Source organism: Magallana gigas, chromosome 1 (genome assembly GCF_963853765.1).
Source record: "Magallana gigas chromosome 1, xbMagGiga1.1, whole genome shotgun sequence".
NCBI classification, from domain to species: Eukaryota; Metazoa; Mollusca; class Bivalvia; order Ostreida; family Ostreidae; genus Magallana; species Magallana gigas.
This window is the reverse complement of record NC_088853.1, coordinates 23,833,388-23,855,822: the sequence shown is the minus strand read 5'-3', so window position 1 is coordinate 23,855,822 and position 22,435 is coordinate 23,833,388. Positions and strand designations below refer to the sequence as shown.

At 32.7% G+C, this 22,435-nt stretch overlaps 2 protein-coding genes across 5 annotated transcripts in view; one reads left to right on the top strand and one right to left on the bottom strand.

Annotated features, from left to right (window-relative positions):
* Positions 1-432: 432 nt before the first annotated feature.
* Positions 433-7,449, bottom strand: LOC105345456 (E3 ubiquitin-protein ligase TRIM71-like). The gene is made up of 2 exons (XM_066088886.1): positions 7,375-7,449; positions 433-7,001 (listed from the first exon to the last, which is right to left on the bottom strand). The coding sequence occupies exon 2, from the start codon at positions 6,986-6,988 to the stop codon at positions 5,327-5,329; it is 1,662 nt and encodes a 553-aa protein (XP_065944958.1). The 5' UTR covers positions 6,989-7,001; positions 7,375-7,449; the 3' UTR covers positions 433-5,326.
* A 10,031-nt stretch (positions 7,450-17,480) lies between these two features.
* The window catches only part of LOC117688267 (NADPH oxidase 5), a 37,887-nt gene continuing 32,932 nt past the window's right edge, over positions 17,481-22,435 (top strand). For 3 of the 4 annotated variants that reach the window (XM_066088879.1, XM_066088874.1, XM_066088869.1), the window contains exon 1: positions 17,481-17,605. In XM_066088879.1, coding sequence (XP_065944951.1) covers positions 17,575-17,605 — 31 coding nt within the window. In that variant the 5' untranslated portion in view covers positions 17,481-17,574. The remainder of the gene's footprint in view (positions 17,606-22,435) is intronic. The other variant, XM_066088875.1, reaches the window with a different exon arrangement.

Sequence of the window (22,435 nt, the reverse complement as noted above, 5' to 3'; positions counted from 1 at the left end):
ATTGGGAGTTTACATCAAAATATATGCTTGCAATGAAATAATATTAAATGTTGACGTAAAGAGTGAAAATATTTACTGGGAACTTATTTGAATGCTGTCACGAAAAGAGGGCCCCCTTAATGTAAAAATTTCACAAACTCACTTTTTTGTCAATTCAGATTAGCCGTCTCATTCTGAGCTCAAATGTAAAAAGATAGCCAAGAGATCGTGTTTTTAAGTATTTGTAGTAAGACAAGTCAACACATTTTTGACATTTCGTCAGAAAACTTCACGACGTCACAAATGTCAACTGCTGTGTATCAATTTGCCATTGCCTCCTCCAGTCGTCTTCAATTGTTTGATTTTTTTTTTCAATATTTATTTACAAATATACAAATCTTAGAAAATGAAAAAAAACAACATTCAAATATTAAAATACCTTAGTTTTCAGTAAATTCTTAACATCATTGAAAACATAGTTTGAACTCTAAGGTATTAATAAAAATCAATTGATGCCATATGAAAATACCATGTCATGATTTTTATATCGTATACTTATAGTAAATATCAAAACAACAAGTAAAAATAAATTATGTAATAAATCAATATTGTCAACAAAGCGGCCGTAGTCTATAAAGTTATCTCTTTTAAACTTTTATGTCATTTTGCGCCAGCTGTTTGAATACCAAAATGACTCCGAAGTAATGATTTCACATAATAATCTGAAATTGGAAATGAACGACAAATATCGAATTCTATGTTATTTTAGCAGGTGAATAAAAGAAAGGGATGTGTAATAACAACCGAAAATTGCCGGAAAGGGATGTGTAATATATTTTGTTACACACCTCTAATGTCCTCTAGAGTTCATTAAACCCGGGTCGAAATTTTTTTTCGATTTATACCTCACAGGGTGAAAAAGAGAATATTTTCTTTAAGTATGCGATGCAAAAAAAAATTATGCTTTGGACAGATTATAACTGCTCTTGACATAAAAAGTAACATAGTTTAGGTATATTTCACAAAAGTCAAGTATGATCTAAATTGTTTCATAATATTGTTAAATGATATATGAAAGTAACATCTATTTCAACTAAAGAAAAAAATCTACTTGCTTTGAAGTCTACATTCACTTCTATCCTGATACAAAGCATGCAATTTGTCAGTTAACCTGTGGTGCTACAAAAGTTATATTAAATACTTACAATGCTTTACCGATATGGCACAATAGTTGCATACTACACAAATGTAATGCTAACCCAATATCAAATAATAGTTGAATATTATTCAGTCTTCAACAAGGAACAATTACTTCGTGCTTTAAAAAAGAAAGTCTTGATTGTATAAGCCATCTTCGATAAAATCAAATCTTATCCTTATTAATGAAACGTGAGTGTATAGAATTAAATAATTACTTAGTGAATCAAAACTATTGTTTTAAATGTATTTCAATGAAAATTACAATTATAAAACTCAATATAGATGTACTTAAAACAAAAAATCTATGGGACACATAGCCCACTTGAGTAACAAAGCATAATACAATAAGCTTCATGGAACCATATACAAAATATCTGTACAATGTAGTTTGACATATTCTGTTTACACAGTTCAATCCCCCCACGACATTTTATTTTTTATCATTATGATAAGATCTTAAACAACTGTTTAAAAAGTATAAGATTTAAAGTTAATCTATCAATCAATCAAAATTTGAACCCCGAGTGAGGTCAAAGAATTGTCGGTGGGGCAAAATTCTTAACAATTTTCCAGAATTAACAATTGGTCAAAATGCTTGCATATAAGTAAAACCATGTATTAAAACATTTGAGTGTTGTTGTTTTTTTGGAAATAATTTAAACTTTTTACCTTTGTAAAATTGGACCCCCAATAGGGATCCACTTTACTCTTAAAGATTTTGACAAATTGAATGTACACTATCTAACGTTGCTTTCATGAAAGTTATAAAGTACAGCTTTTCTAAGCAAATGGTTTTTTAGCAGAAGATTTTTGAAGATTTTCCTCGGTTTTGACTTAACAGATTTAGTGGCCCCTACTGCGTCGAAAACAAAGGATTGAGCTTCAACGCCCCCAGGGTAGTAGGGTACCCTTATTTGAAACCCAAAATTACAAATATTATAAAGTATTATGATATTATTATGATAATTTATAAGCAACAACCTAATTCAAGGAATTTTGTCTCCCGCTTAAAAAAAGAAGTTTGTAGATTAGACAGTGCCTGTGTATCAATAGTTTTCTTTTACAACGTTTATTCTTTTTGTTGTGGTCTATGGTATACTCTAAAACACTTGGGCAATTTACTCAGTTATATGGGATATCTTGGGAATTAAAACCCACATACATACAGTAAGCAATGCTATATTCCTTTACATCAAGTTGTACAAAGGAACTCCTTAATAAGTCATACAAGGATAATATTAGTTATTTAGCTCCCAGCAAAGGTGTACGGGGATTTAACCTGGGTTGTATTTTATACACACTGGGGCCGCAGGCTGAATGGTGTATGCAATATAAACGGGAAAAATCCCCGCCGTGCGTCCTTGCTTGGACCTGGATAACGAATTTATTTCCTACGTTATACACATTTTCAAATTATTTTGTTTTACCAGTGTTTTGCAACCTGAAAATCAGGTCTAAGATCACTCAGAATAAAGAGAAATAAATCATGTATTATTTTTTAATGAGTTTTTATAAACAATTTTTTTTAGTTTAAGTGTTAAACAAGAATGTTTACACCCATTTTTAAAACAATTCTTTGTTGTTCAAAAAGATTTTCGATGTTTTACGCCTTGTTTTCTATGCAAAATTTCGACCCAAATTGTCACTCCACTCTATCCCCGTGGATCAAGGCTTTAACAAAAGTAAATCTACACTACCTAAAGATGCTACCACACAAGTAACAGCTTTTATGGGTTTTAAGAAGATTTTTAAAGATTTTTTTCTAAAAAGAGAAAACAAATTCGACACCCCAATATGGCCCCACCCTGTCCCCAGGGATCATGGTTGAAATGTTTCTACACAAGTTTCAGCTTTTCAGCTTTTCTACTCAAACAGTTTTTGAGAAAACAGATTTTTAAAGACTTTTTTTTTTATATTACTATGCAAAAATTTGAGTACCCCCCCCCCTCTTCCAGTGCTGCTAGAATTCTTTGTTTTGTGTTGTTGTGATGCAATGAACCGTTTTCCATGCAAACTGTATAGAGGTCATGAAGGTTTTTCGAAAACTGGATCAATAAATATTTTATTAAGAAGTAAATAAAATTCTAGCAGTGGTTTTGATCAAACTGGGATGTTTTGCTTTCAATTTTTATGTTTATTGTGTCTTTTGTTACATATAGATGTCACGTGATATTTCACCGATGTGGCAGTAGTGTACTACCCGATTCTACTGCATTGACATTGCATTATAAGGATAATACTAAGTTTGTGATCTTATTCAAAACAGTTATTAAATCCCACGATTTTGAATAAAACAGTCTAAATAAGATGCTAAATTGCCCAAAAGCTTCCTTAACGTTGCTCGCGGGTTTGCTGACGTCACAATTGAAATCGACGTAAAGAGATGACCGTCATAGTAAACTCATACAGAAGCATAAAAGGAAATATTTCAAAAAGCTTAAATGCAGTTTATCACTGTTTACACAAACATTTATAATATCAAGCGCTGAAAATTCAAAGATGTCACATACATTGTCACAGTTTGTTCTATAAAATATGAGTGTGCGTTGGAACTCTTCAATTTAAAATTATGTTTTAAAATAGACAAGTACATTAATTAAACCGTATGCATTAACTTCGCTTTTTTACAATTACAACTTCCGCAATTTTAACTACCAACCTAATTGTTTTATTTCTTTTGGCCTGAGCTAATCATTTTATACGATTACAAACTGTTTATGTCAGTAGTTGCCTGGCGATTTTTTTGCATTGATTGATTTATAGTTTCATAAAAACAAAATAGCAATTTTCTGTATCTTTACAGCCTTACATTAATTGCATTTGATAGCATTCACAATAATGTCTAATTAGAATTTACATGTTCTAAAATGTGTTAATCAGCTAGTCTTGACAATATTTTAGGCTCTCAGACGTAAGGAAATGATGATGTCGGGCTAACGTCATAATGAAAATACAAGATTTTGAGAAATCTTTTAAATCTTTGAAGTTGTTTTGCCAAAAACTGGCCAAAATCACATACTGATTATTTTTATTTATTGATTCATTATTATCTCCACTGTTATTGTGTTGAGTATAATTAATTTCGTCTGAATCGTTTAAAAGTTTGGAACATAGGTTTGCAATGGGTTTCTCTATTAAGATGTGCATTTTACTATATATTTCATCGAAATGGCGTTGCTTGATTTTATCAATGACACCGTATTTGAAACACGATAATATCATTATCGCGCAGACGAATCTCAAATAAATTTTAGAAATAATCACGTGGACAAATTTGTACGGTAGGTTTTCTCACAAACAGGTAAACCTGCGAGCTACCTTAACACTCCCCGCGAAGATATTTTCTAAATTTTCCTATGCAAACAATTGACCCCATGGTAACCCCACCTTACGCCTGGGGAACATGATTTGAACAAACTTTAATCTACATTTCCTGAGAATTTTTCCAACAAGTTTCAGCTTTTCTGGTCTAATGGTTTTAAGAAGATTTTAAAAGAGTTTTCTCTATATATTCCAAAGTAAGAATTGGACAACACCCCTCCCATTTCCCATTGTGGCCCACCCTTACCCCGGAAGATAATAATTTTAACAAACATGAATCTACACAACTTGAGGATCCTTCAATACAAATTACAGCTTTTCTTGTCGAATGGTTTTGAGAGGATTTTAAAAGATTTTTCTCAATATATTCCTTTGTAAAAAAAATTGACCCCCATTATGGCTCCATCCTACTGTTAACAAACTTTAATCTAGACTTCCTGGGATTTGTTCCACACGCGTTTCAACTTTTCTGCTCATATGGTTTTAAGAAGATTTTTCTCTATTTATTGAATTCCTGTGTAAAATTTCAACCCCCACTTCCCCTTGTGGTCCCACCCTACCCCCGGAAGATAATAATTTAAACAAAATTGAATCTACACAACTTGAAGATGCTTCCACACAAGTTAAAGCTTTTCTAGTCAAATGTTTTTGAGAAGAAGATTTTTAAAGATTTTTATCTATATATTCCTTTGTAAAAATTCAACCCCCATTGTGGCTCCACCCTGTCACATGAATCAGGATTTAAACAAACTTAAGGTGGGCTAAAAAGGTCACTTTCGTTTGATTTACACCACATATCACATCACATTTTAAAAATGGATGATGTCTATCTTAAATATTTGATTTTCTTTACAATGCCTTTGAAAAGCTCACACACAAACAGATTGTTCTTATTGTCCACACATATACCCCAAGGATACTCCAAATCACAGTTATCAATGTAACGGAGAAACTGACCATTCTCATCCAGAATGTGGATACAATGGTTGTTACCGTCTACTGTCAGGATATGACTCAGACTGTCTGTTGTGATATCTAGAGGTTCAAATGGTTTTTTCTTGGTAACTAAGGAATGACTGGTGTATGTCCACTTGAATTGCCCGTTCTGATTGACCACAACTACTGCCTGAGCCCCACAATCAGCTACACATATGTCATGGTTTCTGTTTTCTGTGATGTTTTTAATATTTTCATTCCCTGAGTACAAAGGTTTACCTTCTTTGTTATTTTGAATTGATTGTTTCTCTGTAGGTCCCGAGTAACGGACAACTTTGCATTGATATTCATTATCACTGTACATGATAACCAAGAGATCAGCAGAGGACGTGACACAGAGGTTTAATGGAACCCAACCTTGCAACGTGATCAACACTTTTGTCTGTCCATTCTTTACTTTTTTAACTGTCCTCGTTGTCACACAAAGGAACAAAAGACTTCCATCACTGTTTATAGCTATATCACGAGGAAAATTTCTTGTTGTTAGTTTAATTGTCTGGAGTAACGCACATTTAGTGCTAAAGCATTTGATATCATTGGTCGGTCCACTCGTCCAAATCTTGTCGTCATTAAAACAGAAAACACCGGTTAGATTTTCATGCTCAGTCTGTATTGTTGTAACAAGCTCCGGTTCATCCAGTATTTCTTTAACTGAAGAGCTGGGTTGGTTTTGTGAAAAGAAATTTTCGTTTGTAGCAGTAGAAAATGGAGTGATATGTCCATACAAACTATACAGCTTTTTACAGTCTATTGGTTTTGGAATGAATGTTGGAGGGGACACCTCAATCTTAGTTGGAAGTTTTCGGAACTTTCTAATCTTAGATCTGTATTCAATGGTAGGAGATATATCAGTGGACTTCTCAATTTTCCTCAAGGCCAGAAATGTTTTTTTTATAAAAGACTGCATGTTTTTGATTTCATCCAAATGTTTCTTTAAAATGTCTCTGTGTTTTACTTTTATCTCGCCAATTTCAGATTTTATTTTGTTGATGGAGATGTCGATTTCTCTGTGCCATTGCTCTCCTTGTTTGGACAATGTTGTGGTAAGTTTTTCATATCCTTCATCAAGGTTGGCAAGCTGATTTTCCAAGTCCAGTGCAATTTTTTCATACGTAGGAGAAATGTCATTCTCGAACTCTTGTGTGTCGTTTTTAATAATTTCTTTCTTTGTCTTGTAAACTTCTATAACTTCTACAAAGTTATGTCCTTTGTGCTGGTTTGATGCAGTACATGACAAACAAACAAAAATGTTGCAATCTTTGCACTGTAATTCACAATTTTTGTCTTGATGTGTTCCACATTTCGGATAAATGAGGGTTGATCTTCGTTCCGGGAATGGGACTATTTTATGTTTGTCGTATCCGTCTGAGATATGTTCTCCTATGCAGGGCTTGCAGAGGTTGGCATGACAAAAGTCACAGTAGCTGTGGACCATGGCGGTCTCACAATGGTCACATCGGGGTACATCCTGGAAACTAGAATGAGGATCCATGCATATGGTTGATCTATGAAAGAAAATTAAAAATTAATACGTTTGGCTGTTTCTTTTTTAAAATATAAAGATAAAAGATTTCATACTTCAAATTCCCCTAAAACACCACGCAACTTTTTAAGCTTATATTTTGTTTTGCCGGATGTTCATACAAATCATAATATATTTTCAAAAAATGCTTCCTAAGTTTATAAATCATTTGGTTATAATGAATCATGAAATGATACTGAATTCAGTTGATTCACTAGTTTATTGAATTAAATATGAAACGCAAGTAGTTTCATTTCAAATTTAATTGGAATTATATGTTTAAATCACCATAGCTATATTATGAAACAAATGATGTGGTGTTTAAGTGAATATGCATTTATAGATCGATTACATACCTTGTTAACAAGAAATTACTCAATCGCTATTTGTCTGGTATGCGTGTCCGTAAAATGGCTAATCCTGCTCTGGTGACGTCTGAATCAGAAATAAAAAAAATATCAGAGTTACTGCCCGTTCATCGCTTTCGCCGTTATCTGGCAGTTTGATATTCTCGTAACGTCGCGTCTTGAATCTATTTATGGCCGCGGGACACAGTACCCTTGACATTGTGAGGGTGGCAGTTTGTTTAAAAATTCCAATTTTTTTAGCAGCCTGGCTGCAGATTGCAAAATTTTTATCGCTAGAATTTTCGAATTTTATGTTTTTGCTCTGAATGAATTGTATCAAATACATAATATCAATTCGAACTGAAAATCTTTTTTAGATAATTCACTTAAATTCAGTAAAAAGTTAAAGAAAACAAAGTAAATTTAATGTTTTAATTGCCGTCACATGCGCGGATAGATAAAAAAGTTTCCAAAGGTGGGGAGAGGGTTCGAAGGATATTTGTGTTTGTTTGGTAGGCCGGGGTGTCCGAGGCCTATTCATTGCAACTTTACTAAGTGAATTTAATAAATTTGAAATTTTCAGCCCCCCCCCCCCCCCCTCCCTGACAAGGTAGATAAAGTTTATGTTATATAATTGTAAGTGCAATTTAGTGTTTTTCTAATATATAATTTATATCATTTCCGATAAAATAGCATAATACTGCTTCTTACATAAAGTGGAAGAAAAAGAATAAGGGGGCGTACATATTGTCAAAAACAAACAATTGCGACTGAGCATTTCTCTACATTTCCATGCCTCTTTTACAAATTAAAGTGTATAAAGTTTAGAAGTCATTTGGTTATAATGAATCATGAAATGATACTGAATTCAGTTGATTCACTAGTTTATTGAATTAAATAAAAAGATTATTATATTCAAAACGAAAGTAGCTTCATTTCAAATTAAATTAGAATTATATGTTTTAATCACCATAGCTATATTATGAAACAAATGATGTGGTGTTTAAGTGAATATGCATTTATAGATCGATTACATACCTTGTTAACAAGAAATAACTCAATCGCTAATTGTCTGGTATGCGTGTCCGTAAAATGGCTGATCCTGCTCTGGTGACGTCTAATCAGAAAGAAAAAAAATATTAGAGTTACTGCCCGTTCATCGCTTTCGCCGTTATCTGGCAGTTTGATATTCTCGTAACGTCGCGTCTTGAATCTATTTGTGGCCGCGGGACACAGTACCCTTGACATTGTGAGGGTGGCAGTTTGTTTAAAAATTCCAATTTTTTAGCAGCCTGGCTGCAGATTGCAAAATTTTTATCGCTAGATTTTTCGCATTTAATGTTTTTGCTCTGAATGAATTGTATCAAATACATAATATCAATTCGAACTGAAAATCTTTTTTTAGATAATTCACTTAAATTCAGTAAAAAGTTAAGGAAAACAAAGTAAATTTATTGTTTTAATTGCCGTCACATGCGCGGATAGATAAAAAAGTTTCCAAAGGTGGGGAGAGGGTTCGAAGGATATTTGTGTTTGATGGGTAGGCCGGGGTGTCCGAGGCCTATTTATTTCAACTTTACTAAGTGAATTTAATAAATTTGAAATTGTCAGCCCCCCCCCCCCCCTCCCTGACAAGGTAGATACAATTTATGTTATATAATTGTAAGTGCAATTTAGTGTTTTTCTAATATATAATTTATATCATTTCCGATAAAATAGCATAATACTGCTTCTTACATAAAGTGGAAGAAAAAGAATAAGGGGGCGTACATATTGTCAAAAACAAACAATTGCGACTGAGCATTTCTCTACATTTCCATGCCTCTTTTACAAATTAAAGTGTATAAAGTTTATAAGTCATTTGGTTATAATGAATCATGAAATGATAATGAATTCAGTTGATTCACTAGTTTATTGAATTAAATGAAAAGATTATCATATTCAAAACGAAAGTAGCTTCATTTCAAATTAAATTAGAATTATATGTTTTAATCACCATAGCTATATTATGAAACAAATGATGTGGTGTTTAAGTGAATATGCATTTATAGATCGATTACTTACCTTGTTAACAAGAAATTACTCAATCGCTATTTGTCTGGTATGCGTGTCCGTAAAATGGCTGATCCTGCTCTGGTGACGTCTAATCAGAAAGAAAAAAAATATTAGAGTTACTGCCCGTTCATCGCTTTCGCCGTTATCTGGCAGTTTGATATTCTCGTAACGTCGCGTCTTGAATCTATTTGTGGCCGCGGGACACAGTACCCTTGACATTGTGAGGGTGGCAGTTTGTTTAAAAATTCCAATTTTTTAGCAGCCTGGCTGCAGATTGCAAAATTTTTATCGCTAGATTTTTCGCATTTAATGTTTTTGCTCTGAATGAATTGTATCAAATACATATAATCAATTCGAACTGAAAATCTTTTTTAGATAATTCACTTAAATTCAGTAAAAAGTTAAGGAAAACAAAGTAAATTTATTGTTTTAATTGCCGTCACATGCGCGGATAGATAAAAAAGTTTCCAAAGGTGGGGAGAGGGTTCGAAGGATATTTGTGTTTGATGGGTAATGAATTTGAAATTTTCAGCCCCCCCCCCCCTCCCTGACAAGGTAGATAAAGTTTATGTTATATAATTGTAAGTGCAATTTAGTGTTTTTCTAATATATAATTCATATCATTTCCGATAAAATAGCATAATACTGCTTCTTACATAAAGTGGAAGAAAAAGAATAAGGGGGCGTACATATTGTCAAAACAGACATTTGCGACTGAGCATTTCTCTACATTTCCATGCCTCTTTTACAAATTAAAGTGTATAAAGTTTATAAGTCATTTGGTTATAATGAATCATGAAATGATAATGAATTCAGTTGATTCACTAGTTTATTGAATTAAATAAAAAGATTATTATATTCAAAACGAAAGTAGCTTCATTTCAAATTAAATTAGAATTATATGTTTTAATCACCATAGCTATATTATGAAACAAATGATGTGGCGTTTAAGTGAATATGCATTTATAGATCGATTACATACCTTGTTAACAAGAAATTACTCAATCGCTATTTGTCTGGTATGCGTGTCCGTAAAATGGCTGATCCTGCTCTGGTGACGTCTAATCAGAAAGAAAAAAAATATTAGAGTTACTGCCCGTTCATCGCTTTCGCCGTTATCTGGCAGTTTGATATTCTCGTAACGTCGCGTCTTGAATCTATTTGTGGCCGCGGGACACAGTACCCTTGACATTGTGAGGGTGGCAGTTCGTTTAAAAATTCTTATTTTTTAGCAGCCTGGCTGCAGATTGCAAAATTTTTATCGCTAGATTTTTCGCATTTAATGTTTTTGCTCTGAATGAATTGTATCAAATACATAATATCAATTCAAACTGAAAATCTTTTTTAGATAATTCACTTAAATTCAGTAAAAAGTTAAGGAAAACAAAGTAAATTTATTGTTTTAATTGCCGTCACATGCGCGGATAGATAAAAAAGTTTCCAAAGGTGGGGAGAGGGTTCGAAGGATATTTGTGTTTGATGGGTAATAAATTTGAAATTTTCAGCCCCCCCCCCTCCCTGACAAGGTAGATAAAGTTTATGTTATATAATTGTAAGTGCAATTTAGTGTTTTTCTAATATATAATTTATATCATTTCCGATAAAATAGCATAATACTGCTTCTTACATAAAGTGGAAGAAAAAGAATAAGGGGGCGTACATATTGTCAAAAACAAACAATTGCGACTGAGCATTTCTCTACATTTCCATGCCTCTTTTACAAACTAAAGTGTATAAACTTTATAAGTCATTTGGTTATAATGAATCATGAAATGATAATGAATTCAGTTGATTCACTAGTTTATTGAATTAAATAAAAAGATTATTATATTCAAAACGAAAGTAGCTTCATTTCAAATTAAATTAGAATTATATGTTTTAATCACCATAGCTATATTATGAAACAAATGATGTGGTGTTTAAGTGATTATGCATTTATAGATCGATTACATACCTTGTTAACAAGCAATTACTCAATCGCTATTTGTCTGGTATGCGTGTCCGTAAAATGGCTGATCCTGCTCTGGTGACGTCTAATCAGAAAGAAAAAAAATATTAGAGTTACTGCCCGTTCATCGCTTTCGCCGTTATCTGGCAGTTTGATATTCTCGTAACGTCGCGTCTTGAATCTATTTGTGGCCGCGGGACACAGTACCCTTGACATTGTGAGGGTGGCAGTTTGTTTAAAAATTCCAATTTTTTAGCAGCCTGGCTGCAGATTGCAAAATTTTTATCGCTAGATTTTTCGCATTTAATGTTTTTGCTCTGAATGAATTGTATCAAATACATAATATCAATTCGAACTGAAAATCTTTTTTAGATAATTCACTTAAATTCAGTAATAAGTTAAAGAAAACAAAGTAAATTTATTGTTTTAATTGCCGTCACATGCGCGGATAGATAAAAAAGTTTCCAAAGGTGGGGAGAGGGTTCGAAGGATATTTGTGTTTGATGGGTAGGCCGGGGTGTCCGAGGCCTATTTATTGTAAATTTACTACGTGAATTTAATAAATTTGAAATTTTCACCCCCCCCCCCCTCCCTGACAAGGTAGATACAATTTATGTTATATAATTGTAAGTGCAATTTAGTGTTTTTCTAATATATAATTCATATCATTTCCGATAAAGCAGCATAATACTGCTTCTTACATAAAGTGGAAGAAAAAGAATAAGGGGGCGTACATATTGTCAAAAACAAACAATTGCGACTGAGCATTTCTCTACATTTCCATGCCTCTTTTACAAATTAAAGTGTATAAAGTTTATAAGTCATTTGGTTATAATGAATCATGAAATGATAATGAATTCAGTTGATTCACTAGTTTATTGAATTAAATAAAAAGATTATTATATTCAAAACGAAAGTAGCTTCATTTCAAATTAAATTAGAATTATATGTTTAAATCACCATAGCTATATTATGAAACAAATGATGTGGTGTTTAAGTGAATATGCATTTATAGATCGATTACATACCTTGTTAACAAGAAATTACTCAATCGCTATTTGTCTGGTATGCGTGTCCGTAAAATGGCTGATCCTGCTCTGGTGACGCCTGAATAAGAAATGAAAAAAATTATCAGAGTTACTTCCCGTTCATCGCTATTGCCATTATCTTGCAGTTTGTTGTCCTCGCAACGTTGCGTGTCTTGAATCCATTTGTGGCCGCGGAACACAAGACCCCTGACATTGTAAGGATAGCAGTTTGTTTGAAATCCCCAGTTTTAGCAGCCTTGCTGCAGATTGCAAATTTTTGGCATTTAATTTTTTTGCTCTGAATGAATCATATTAAAGATTTCTAAACTATTCGAACTAAAAATCATTTTTAGACAATTCAATTAAAATTCAGTAAAATTTGAAAGAAAACAAAGTAAATTTATTGTTTTAATTGCCGTCGCATGCGCAGATAGGTAAAAAATGTTACAAAGGTGGGGAGAGGGTTCTGTCCTTTACAAAAAAATAGATTATTGATAATCCAAATTTGGACATGATAAAGGACAGTTCGAAGGAAATTTGTATTTGATGGGTAGGACGGGGTGTCGAGGCCTATTTATGGTAAATTTACTACGTGAATTTAATAAATTTGAAATTTGAAATTTTCACCCCCCCCCCCCGAAATGGTAGATAAAATGTATGTTATATAATTGTAAGTCCAATTTTGTGTTTCTAATATATGAATTTTATCAGTTCAGATAAAAGAGCACAAAACTGCTTCTTATATAAAGTGGAAGAAAAAGAATAAATGGCAGATACCAGTAAAATAAAAAAAATTTAAAAAACCATCAAAAGAAAAGATTTTTTTTATTTGATGCATTATTAATCTTACATTTGCCAAAACATGAAAAAGAAAATAGAAACAGATGAACATTTGAACTTTATTCCGTTCATCTTGGGTATAGACAGTCTTCAAATGTTAGACATAAACATAAGATTTTTGTCACTTAACTTGCCGGAAAATGTTTGCATAAATCATGTTTTCAATCGATCCACTCATATTTGAAGAAAAGATTGGAGTATAAGGTCACATATGACCAAATGAAAAGGGGGCGTACATATTGTCAAAAACAAACAATAGCGACTGAGCATTTATCTACATATCCATGCATCTTTTACACATTAAAGTGTATTATCAACAATATGTACAGAATATGGACTCCAAAATAAAGATGAGAGAGAGAGAGAGAGAGAGAGAGAGAGAGAGAGAGAGAGATTGCCAATGGTCATCCAAATTGGGAAAGTGCACACGTTTTGCCATCAATTTGTATGCAGCAAATATCACGAGTAACCGAATAAAAAGATGAAAGAAAAAATAAAAAAAAATAAATATAATATATTGGCTAAAGAACTCTATATGGATTGTTTACAATACGTCGAATTCATTTAATTTTTAGATTAATTGATAAACATTTAATTAACAATTATGAAACAAATATTAAATTAATAAAGTTTTTTAATCATAGCGCATCATAGCCTGATCTAGAAAAAAAAATTGATGTATAACAAATTCTCTCTCTCTCTCTCTCTCTCTCTCTCTCTCTCTCTCTCTCTCTCTCTCTCTCTCTCTCTCTCAAATGCACTTTGTTTAAAAGATATATGGTTTTATTTTACATGCCTTATTCCCCTGTTTGCTTTTACATGTAATAACTGAACATATCAGGAGTTCTCCTTATATGTGGGAAATGCCCCAAAACTACACTAATGCATTAGGATCGCATCTTTTCTCACGACTGCTATTTGTTTACATTCATTCATTTATCACAATCTTTTGAAACATGTTTATCTTGAAAATCAAATTAAGCTTATGAAGAAATGAATCAGGTTTTTTTACGAGTCAAAACAAATGAAAAAACGCAAACACCGAGTAAAGTATAATATAAAGAATATGATTATGATTTTAGACAAAATTCGTACAAATAGATTTGATGGTTAGAAAAACAAAACAGACTTTGGCTTTAAAGTACACTTCGACTTTGGGGGGCGGGAGGGGGGGGGGGAGTAATAGGCAAATATCAACTTTCTTTAATACGTAAGACATACATCTTATTGCATAATTATGGAATGATTTTAACAAAATGCAGCACATTGCATAGATATACTAACAAACTGGTAATGGTAACAGTGGATATGTAGTACAGTAATAATAGCATTGGAGAATGTACAAGTCACGCGCGTCGTTAAAAATAGATGCAAAACATGCTTGCATTTAAAGTGTCAGGCATGGCACCGAGGTAAACAAAACATGAATGGAAATCGTGACAGTCCATGTCTTTGAGAATAAGTAGACTCTTTCAACCATTTTCAATATTTCTTTGTAGTTTTTTTTCTTCATTTGTATAATTATTACAAGTTTTAATAGAGAAGAAAAATGTGTGTTTGTTGTTGTTCATATGTGTTACACGTGTCAAATTTGCATGTACATAATTATATTCTATTGAAAATGTAATAATGATACAATGCGCCTTACAATTATTGAATTACAAAAGGATTCGATTTGATCATTCTTTGTGATGTTCAAGCAATATTGGGTTCATGTTCATTTAATACTTTTGTCAATTAAAATTGAAGTGACATATGCTTACGTAAAAACTTACTCCATTTCGGTTCTTTCAAAGATATATATATTAGATATATACAGTGTATATTATATGTATAATTTAAACTTCATGACCTTAACACGTTTAATTGAGGGTCATAGACAAAAAATTAATTAAAAGCAAATAAAGCAAATTTGGAAACAAAAATTCCTCACAGCCATTATTTTAGTTCATAGAAATTCAGATAATCTGACATCTCATGAGGTGCTAGTATGCACGTACCTTGATCGTTCATGGGACGATTTTTGGACAGTTATTTAAAAATTTAAACATGCTTTACGAGATTAGTGCACCCGATTTATCTTTTGTATAAATAACAATAACAACACGCTCTCTGCGGACACTGGGTATTATGAGAGGGTCGCAAGATGACTTGTAAATAACCTTTTCTTTTCTCTTTTAAATCGTGCTGTTAAACATTACCTGTCAAACAGTGGTCGCTTCTCGGCCATATCTTTATTAACATTGCTAACAAAAAGAAAAGTAAAACCACAACCATGGCAGTCGAGGTAAAGGGCCATGCGTGATAGGTGTCACGTAACTTTAAAAACACATAAACGGTTTAAACATGTAGCATTTCATGGGTATTTGTACATGGTATCTCTATATTAAAATCACCATTTTATTAGTTACTGTATCTATGCATTATAGTTACAGCACGCTTGTTATTCTATGCAAGCAAATAAACAATATATAAAAACATCATATGTAATCTCTCTCTCTCTCTCTCTCTCTCTCTCTCTCTGTCTCTCTGTCTCTCTCTCTCTCTCATGCACTTTTAAAAAAGAATCAATGCCTTCATTTTACACGTCTCATCCCTGTGTTTGTTGTTAATACGTGAAGTAACCAAGTATTTAAGTTTTCCTTATATTTGGGGAGAACAGAACTTCCCAAAAAATAAACTAATGCATTTATAAGATCTCGTCTCATCTTAAATCTATATCTATATCTGATTAAATATATTTGATTTAAAAAAAGTTTCTGCTAAAAATCAAAATTAAACTTATAAATAAATGAAATGGGCTTTCTGCAGGTCTTCAAACAAACAACAACAAAATAAGAAAGCAAGCAAAATCCGACTAAATGGTTAGAATATATGAATTTAGGCAAAATTGCTACAAACAGAATTCAATTTGATGTTTTAAAAAACTGGACGTCGGCAATTGAATACACTTCGACATTTTCTTTCTTTTTTTTTTTTTGGGGGGGGGGGGTGTCTCATAGGAAAGTCGCGCGTGTCTTTAAAAATAAATGTAAGACCTACATGCATTTAAAGAGTCAGATATGACACCAAAGTAAAAAAACATGAATGGAAATCGTGACAGTCCAGATCTAAGAGAATCAGTAGGCTTATTCAAACATTTTCCAAATTTTGATGTAGGGTTTTTCATGATTTGTATTATTACAAGTTGTCAAAGAAACGAAATTGTTGTTGTTAATATATATCACATTTGTAAAATTTGAATGTTCATTTTATTTTAAGTTCATGACCTTGACACATTCAAATTAGAGTCAAAGATAAAAAAAAAAAAAACGAAGCAAATCTGGAAACAAAAATTCCTCACAGCCATTATTTTAGTTTAAAGAAATTCAGATAATCTGACATCTCATGATGAACTAGTATGCACGTAACTTGATCGTTCCTGAGGCGATTTCCGACACTTATTCAAAAATTTAAACATGCTTTACGAGATTAGTGCACCCAATTTATCTTTTGTATAAATAACAACAACAACACGCTCTCCACAGACACTAGGTATTAAATCTATAAGAGGGTCGCGTAACTTTGAACACAAATGCGGTTTTAACCTGTATCATTTCATGGGTATTTGTACATGGTATCCGTATATCAAAACCTTTTTATAAGTTACCGTACGCGTGCATTTTATATACAGCATTCTTGTAAATTTATGTTGGCAAAAACAATACAATGATTTAGATCCAAAACCGAGCTCTCTCTCTCTCTCTCTCTCTCTCTCTCTCTCTCTCTCTCTCTCTCTCTCTCTCTCCTAATACCTCTCATAATTTTGAAGGATTTCCACGTGCATATATTTCAGGGAAGATTTTAAATCCTAAAAACGCTATCGTTTTTACGTGTAGAAATGCAAACAAATGCAAAACAGGAACTGACTAATATTTATTTACTTCATTTCATCGCAAATACTATGACATTCAAACCAATTCTTATAGTTTCTGACGGAATTTGAACATAAAATTGATTGAGTTCAGGTGTGAACTCGAAGTCACCACGATGTGTAAACAACTGAAGTATTTGAATTTATTCATCGATTCCCTGACCCCTTTGTTTAAATCTTATAAGTCTTAGATTAAGATAATTTACAAAGTACCCACATTTGATCAATATATGCATAGCTGATTTACTTAAAACGAGCAGTTTTGTTTGTTTTGTAATTGAAATAAAATCGTTTTCATTTACCAACCATTTCAAACGTATGAAGTTCTTGAAGGAAGTAGGTGGGAAAAAGTAAAACCAGTGGTCTCTATTAAAAGAATTTGTTATCTCGGGAGGGAGAAAGTTAACTCAACAGTCCTGAGAAATATGGAATTTCGATCTTTTTCCGAATGGCAAGGTAAATTGATAGAATATTTTTAGCTAATTTTATTATCACCCCCCCCCCAAAAAAAAAAACAAAAACAAGAATGTCTATCATTTATCGTCTTGCTCCATACCGCTCCTATTTTATCATATGTATGTACAGAATGTCCATGTAATTAAACGCCCGTTTGTTTTAAAAATATGAACAGGAAGTTGAAATTAAATACAACCAAATTCTTTCTTTCATTCATTCTTTTTGTGTAAAACGTTTCAACCTATAGCTACCAGATAGATTTATAAATGAATGGTAATAAAGGCAAAACTCTATTTTCTTTCTTTCTTTTTTCTTTCTATCTTTTTGTCTCTGTTTATCTTCCCCGAAAATAACAAAGTTGTATTGAAGTTATGATGATTTTGACAGTCTTTTATTTTGTTTTCTGATAACAAAACATCGACCAAAAAAAGTTTTGATAATTGTAAGTGTGCTTTTAGTAAAAAGGGGAAATGGAGTCTCCTTTAATGTTTTATCTAATTCACGTTTCAAAGCAATCTTTAAAAAAAACACAATCCGACCAGGCGAACTCCAGTTGAATTTGAGAACGAGGTCGCACATTTTTTTTAAACTGGGGAGAATTGTTAATTGTTAAACTTGAAGGAAAATCGTAACCTTAAGATTTGGTGCTGAGTTTAAATTCTAATGGCTTACACACGCACAAAAAAAGAAAAGAAAAAGCACGTGTGTGGTCCACTCCCCAATTTTCAAGTTCTATAGAATACCAATTTTAATTCAAACAATATTTTATTATACATCAAAATAAGAAGTAGACATAAACGGTGCCGGGATAATTACCATCCCTGAAAGGTTAAGCAAAACTAGAACAAAAATCACGGGTATTGCACAGTTACATGTAAAACATAGATATTATGTTCCTTTTTTCCAATTAAAGACACTTTTTGCATTTTTATAATGCAGTTTATAATGCTATAATATAAAATCAAATACATGTGCTTACTCTCTAACACACACGCTCACATAAACTGAAAATAGATATGATGCTTACTAGTAATTGCATCTTTTCACATCTAAACATTTATCTTACATTGATTCTAATGTCTCAAAAGTTTGAACACTTGTCGACAATAATTAGAAAGCCCCTTGTCCTCTCTCTCTCTCTCTCTCTCTCTCTCTCTCTCTCTCTCTCTCTCTCTCTCTCTCTCTCTCTCTCTCATTGTGCGCAGTAACCCAAAATTCAGCGCAGTCAATATCGCTGAAGATATAGATCTCTAGATGTCCATTGAATAGAACAAAATTGCAAGTCAACACGCAGTAGTGTGTCGGGGTGTATATACTTGTATTGAATTACTCTTTTTTTAAGTGACTTGACCTTTCGACAACGGGATCACAATATTATTTTTAAAACCTCCTCACGATTTTTTTTCACTTGTTCAGAATTCTCATAACCTAATGCTGTGAATAAATGATTCCTCTTGAGTTTTAAAAAGCGCCTTATTGTTGACCCTTTTCTACCTCCAAAGAAGAAGAGTTCTCTTTTGAGGTTAGCGCTTAATTTGATACAAACAATCGAAATTCGCAATGATAATATTATGGGGATTAACTATCCGTTTCTCTAATTCAATCCTGGCGCTTTAATTTTCTTGTGCGAAAAGCTGACATTTTCACAGCCCCTGTTTTTTTTTCTTTGCTGTGACGTAAATCTCATCACGACTTTGAATACAATATCAGTGTCACGTGATAAAGGATTCACGGCTATATTTGCTTATGTATTTGGAGATTGTGACAATTTCTTCGGAAAATGATTATCTTTATGTGGCTGTCAAACATCAGAAGTTTTGAAAAGTGTTTTCAATATTTGGTTTAACAACAAACCTGTTGGGGTAAGTTTTTGATTTTGTTTCTGAATTTTACAATCATTTTCAAGTTTAAAAAATTTAAATCAGAATAAAAAAATTTGATTATCGATTTTTTTACTCTAAACATTTAAATCGTTACACGGAATTTGGCCGGTTTTTTTTTATTTGATTATGAATATTAAAATTATTTTTTTGCATATACTTTTGACTGAATAATATTCCTTTCCTTTGAAATCATAATAATGCAATATGCACAGAAAATGCTTTCGTTTGGTTTAAGCATAGTTTATTGTATAAACATACATAAATGATTCGAACACAAGTTTTAACAACTTACCTAATGCATTTCTTTAGAGTTTGAGTATCGACTCGTCCCCCCCCCCTTTTTTTTCAAAAGAAAAAAAAACCCAAAAAAGAATGAACAAACAGTCACGTTTATTTCCAATTCTAAAACCCTTGAATACGAAATTTGGAAAATCTAGAACAAATGCCAGAACATGGCATCCAACCGGAACGCATTGAGGCACAGCGATCCAGCCATTGAAAAGCACAGATTATATCTTTATCTGGGTCTTCACGATTTCTGCTGACATCTCCTGTGTATGCTGGCATTGCACACACAAACACACATTGCCAATTATACATAATATGTAATTAATACCCCGATACTGTGTGACCCCTTACTTCTATACTATTTCAATTTACACAAGAACTCTTCGTGGGCGAATTTAAAATTGGGTGATTTCTTAAAAAAAAAATCTGCGCGTATGAACGAGAAAACTGAACATTTAAAAGAAAAAGCTTTTTAAAAAATGACGTCTTATTATAAGTTAGCCTTGCAATATTTCAACCACATTGAATTTTTTTTCTGTCTCCAAACTTCACTTAGTTTTGTTTTGTACAAACCTAAAAATTATTGAACACTTATATTTAAAGCATGTTATCTAATGGTGTAATGGTATAAAAATGATCATGTAATATTTCGTTGATCATTGGTGCCCAACTTGTAGGTTTGATGAAATGTGACTCAACGCGATAAATCACATTCAAACTCCTTGCCGTAATATTAATAATATCCACCCGTCCATGAAATTCATCATAATTCATTTGACAAAAGAGGTATTATGTTTGTTTTTATTGGGTTTTTTTTTATAGGGGGGGGGGGGTCCTTGTTTTGGGAGGATTTTTTGTTTGTTTGTTTTAATTTTTTTTTTCCAGGGTTTTTTTAGGGGGAGGGGGGGGGGGGGTAAAGTATTGGTATGTATGAGAAGTATATCTTTGTCTTTGACATCTACACTGTAGATGACTGCAAAAAAAATTTCAATAAACCACACAGCACCAAATCAGGAATAAAACTAAATTAATATTAAAATCGTCACAGATCTTTTCGTACATTTAACCTTTTTACTGTAATGGGTATTGTCACAGCACCAAATCAGGAATAAAACTAAATTGATATTGAATCGTCACAGATCTTTTCGTACATTTAACCTGTAATGGGAATTGTCTACATAAGGCCCTGACACTTGACTTGTATACTCAAGATTAGTTATGTTCATAGCTCTCTCTCTCTCTCTCTCTCTCTCTCTCTCTCTCTCTCTCTCTCTCTCTCTCTCTCTCTCTCTCTCTCTCTCTCTCTCTCTTTTCGCGTCACGATTTTCCGTTTAAAATGTACTCTAAACAAATCAACGTTTAAACTTTTCAAAATATCTTCCACAGAATGGGCGTGGTCAAACGATTGAATTTCTTCTCTCTCCTTTTTCTGCTAATTCTCTTCCCCCACGTACGATAACGAGGACAAGAAGTATTTACTTAATACTTAATATTTAATACATTCTATCTCATTTTTCATTATAGGCAAACGAGGGTTTAGACCCCGTTCTCCATCGGGGGAAGAAAATTAGGTCAGAGATTAGGCACAAGAGAAATATCTTACCCCCATCAATATTTACACAGTTCCCTCGTGTAGCTAATATGTACAAACCTTCAAATATGCTTCATATATTTCTGCATCAACTTTATATGACTTTTAACCAATGTAACCAAAGAAAAGATGAAAAAGAAAAGAAAAAGAAAAAACAAAATAAAAAACAGGTGTAACAAGAATTTTTTGGTCGTGTAAGTTTCATTCAGATGTCAAATTTCATTAACAATGAGAAGGTTTGACCAATTTGATACTGTTAGATTTGTCGTGACAGGGTAAAAATATTTCAATAGTCACCTTCTAAGGTTTCGATTCTTTAACCCGGCGAGGGCACGCAAGAAATTGAAGAAAAAAGAATAAAGGTAAATTTAAACTGTATGTATACAAAAAACACTCCTACAAGCAAAAAATGCTTTAAAAAAATTCTTCATACATTAAAAATGTAAAATACTGTAGTATTAATGTTTGTATCTTTTTTTTCCAAATTCCAGAAAGGTACAACATATTTTTGTTAAAGTCTCGTTGACTTAATAATTTAAAATCAACTTTTGAGTGATCGATGGGGGGGGGGGGGGGGGGCGGGGGAGGGGGGGTCCGACAAATGATTTGCTTTTGCCGGGTTTAAAGGAGAGGAGAGGGAAAGAGGGGTGGGGGTTTGAAGCCCTTTTGGTAATTACTCTATATGAAATTAATAGGTTTGAACTTCATGATAAGTTTCGGATCCCCCCCCCCCCCCTTTCTCCGACTCTCCCTCTCGATTCGCACAAGGGCCGGCCATAATAAGTAATGAAGTGCAATGGAAAATTTATTGATACAAGAGACTTTTAATAAAAGTATGCATGAAATTCCCTATATTTTATGGGTAGTTTACGTTTCCAAATTTTATTTTTATGTCGTCATCATCATAAATCGCCAAATCATATTTAACACTGCTGGTCCAATATTTGATTGGAAATCTTGTTCAATTGGTTGTTTCAATACAGACAAACATATTTTTGCTAGCCTTGAAAACATCTTAATGACTTTCGACGATAAATAAATGATTTTTCATTGAATTTGGTATTTTAG

Coding starts and splice junctions, on each gene's coding strand:
- LOC105345456 (XM_066088886.1), bottom strand. CDS start 6,988: ATGGATCCTCATTCTAGTTTCCAGGATGTACCCCGATGTGACCATTGT.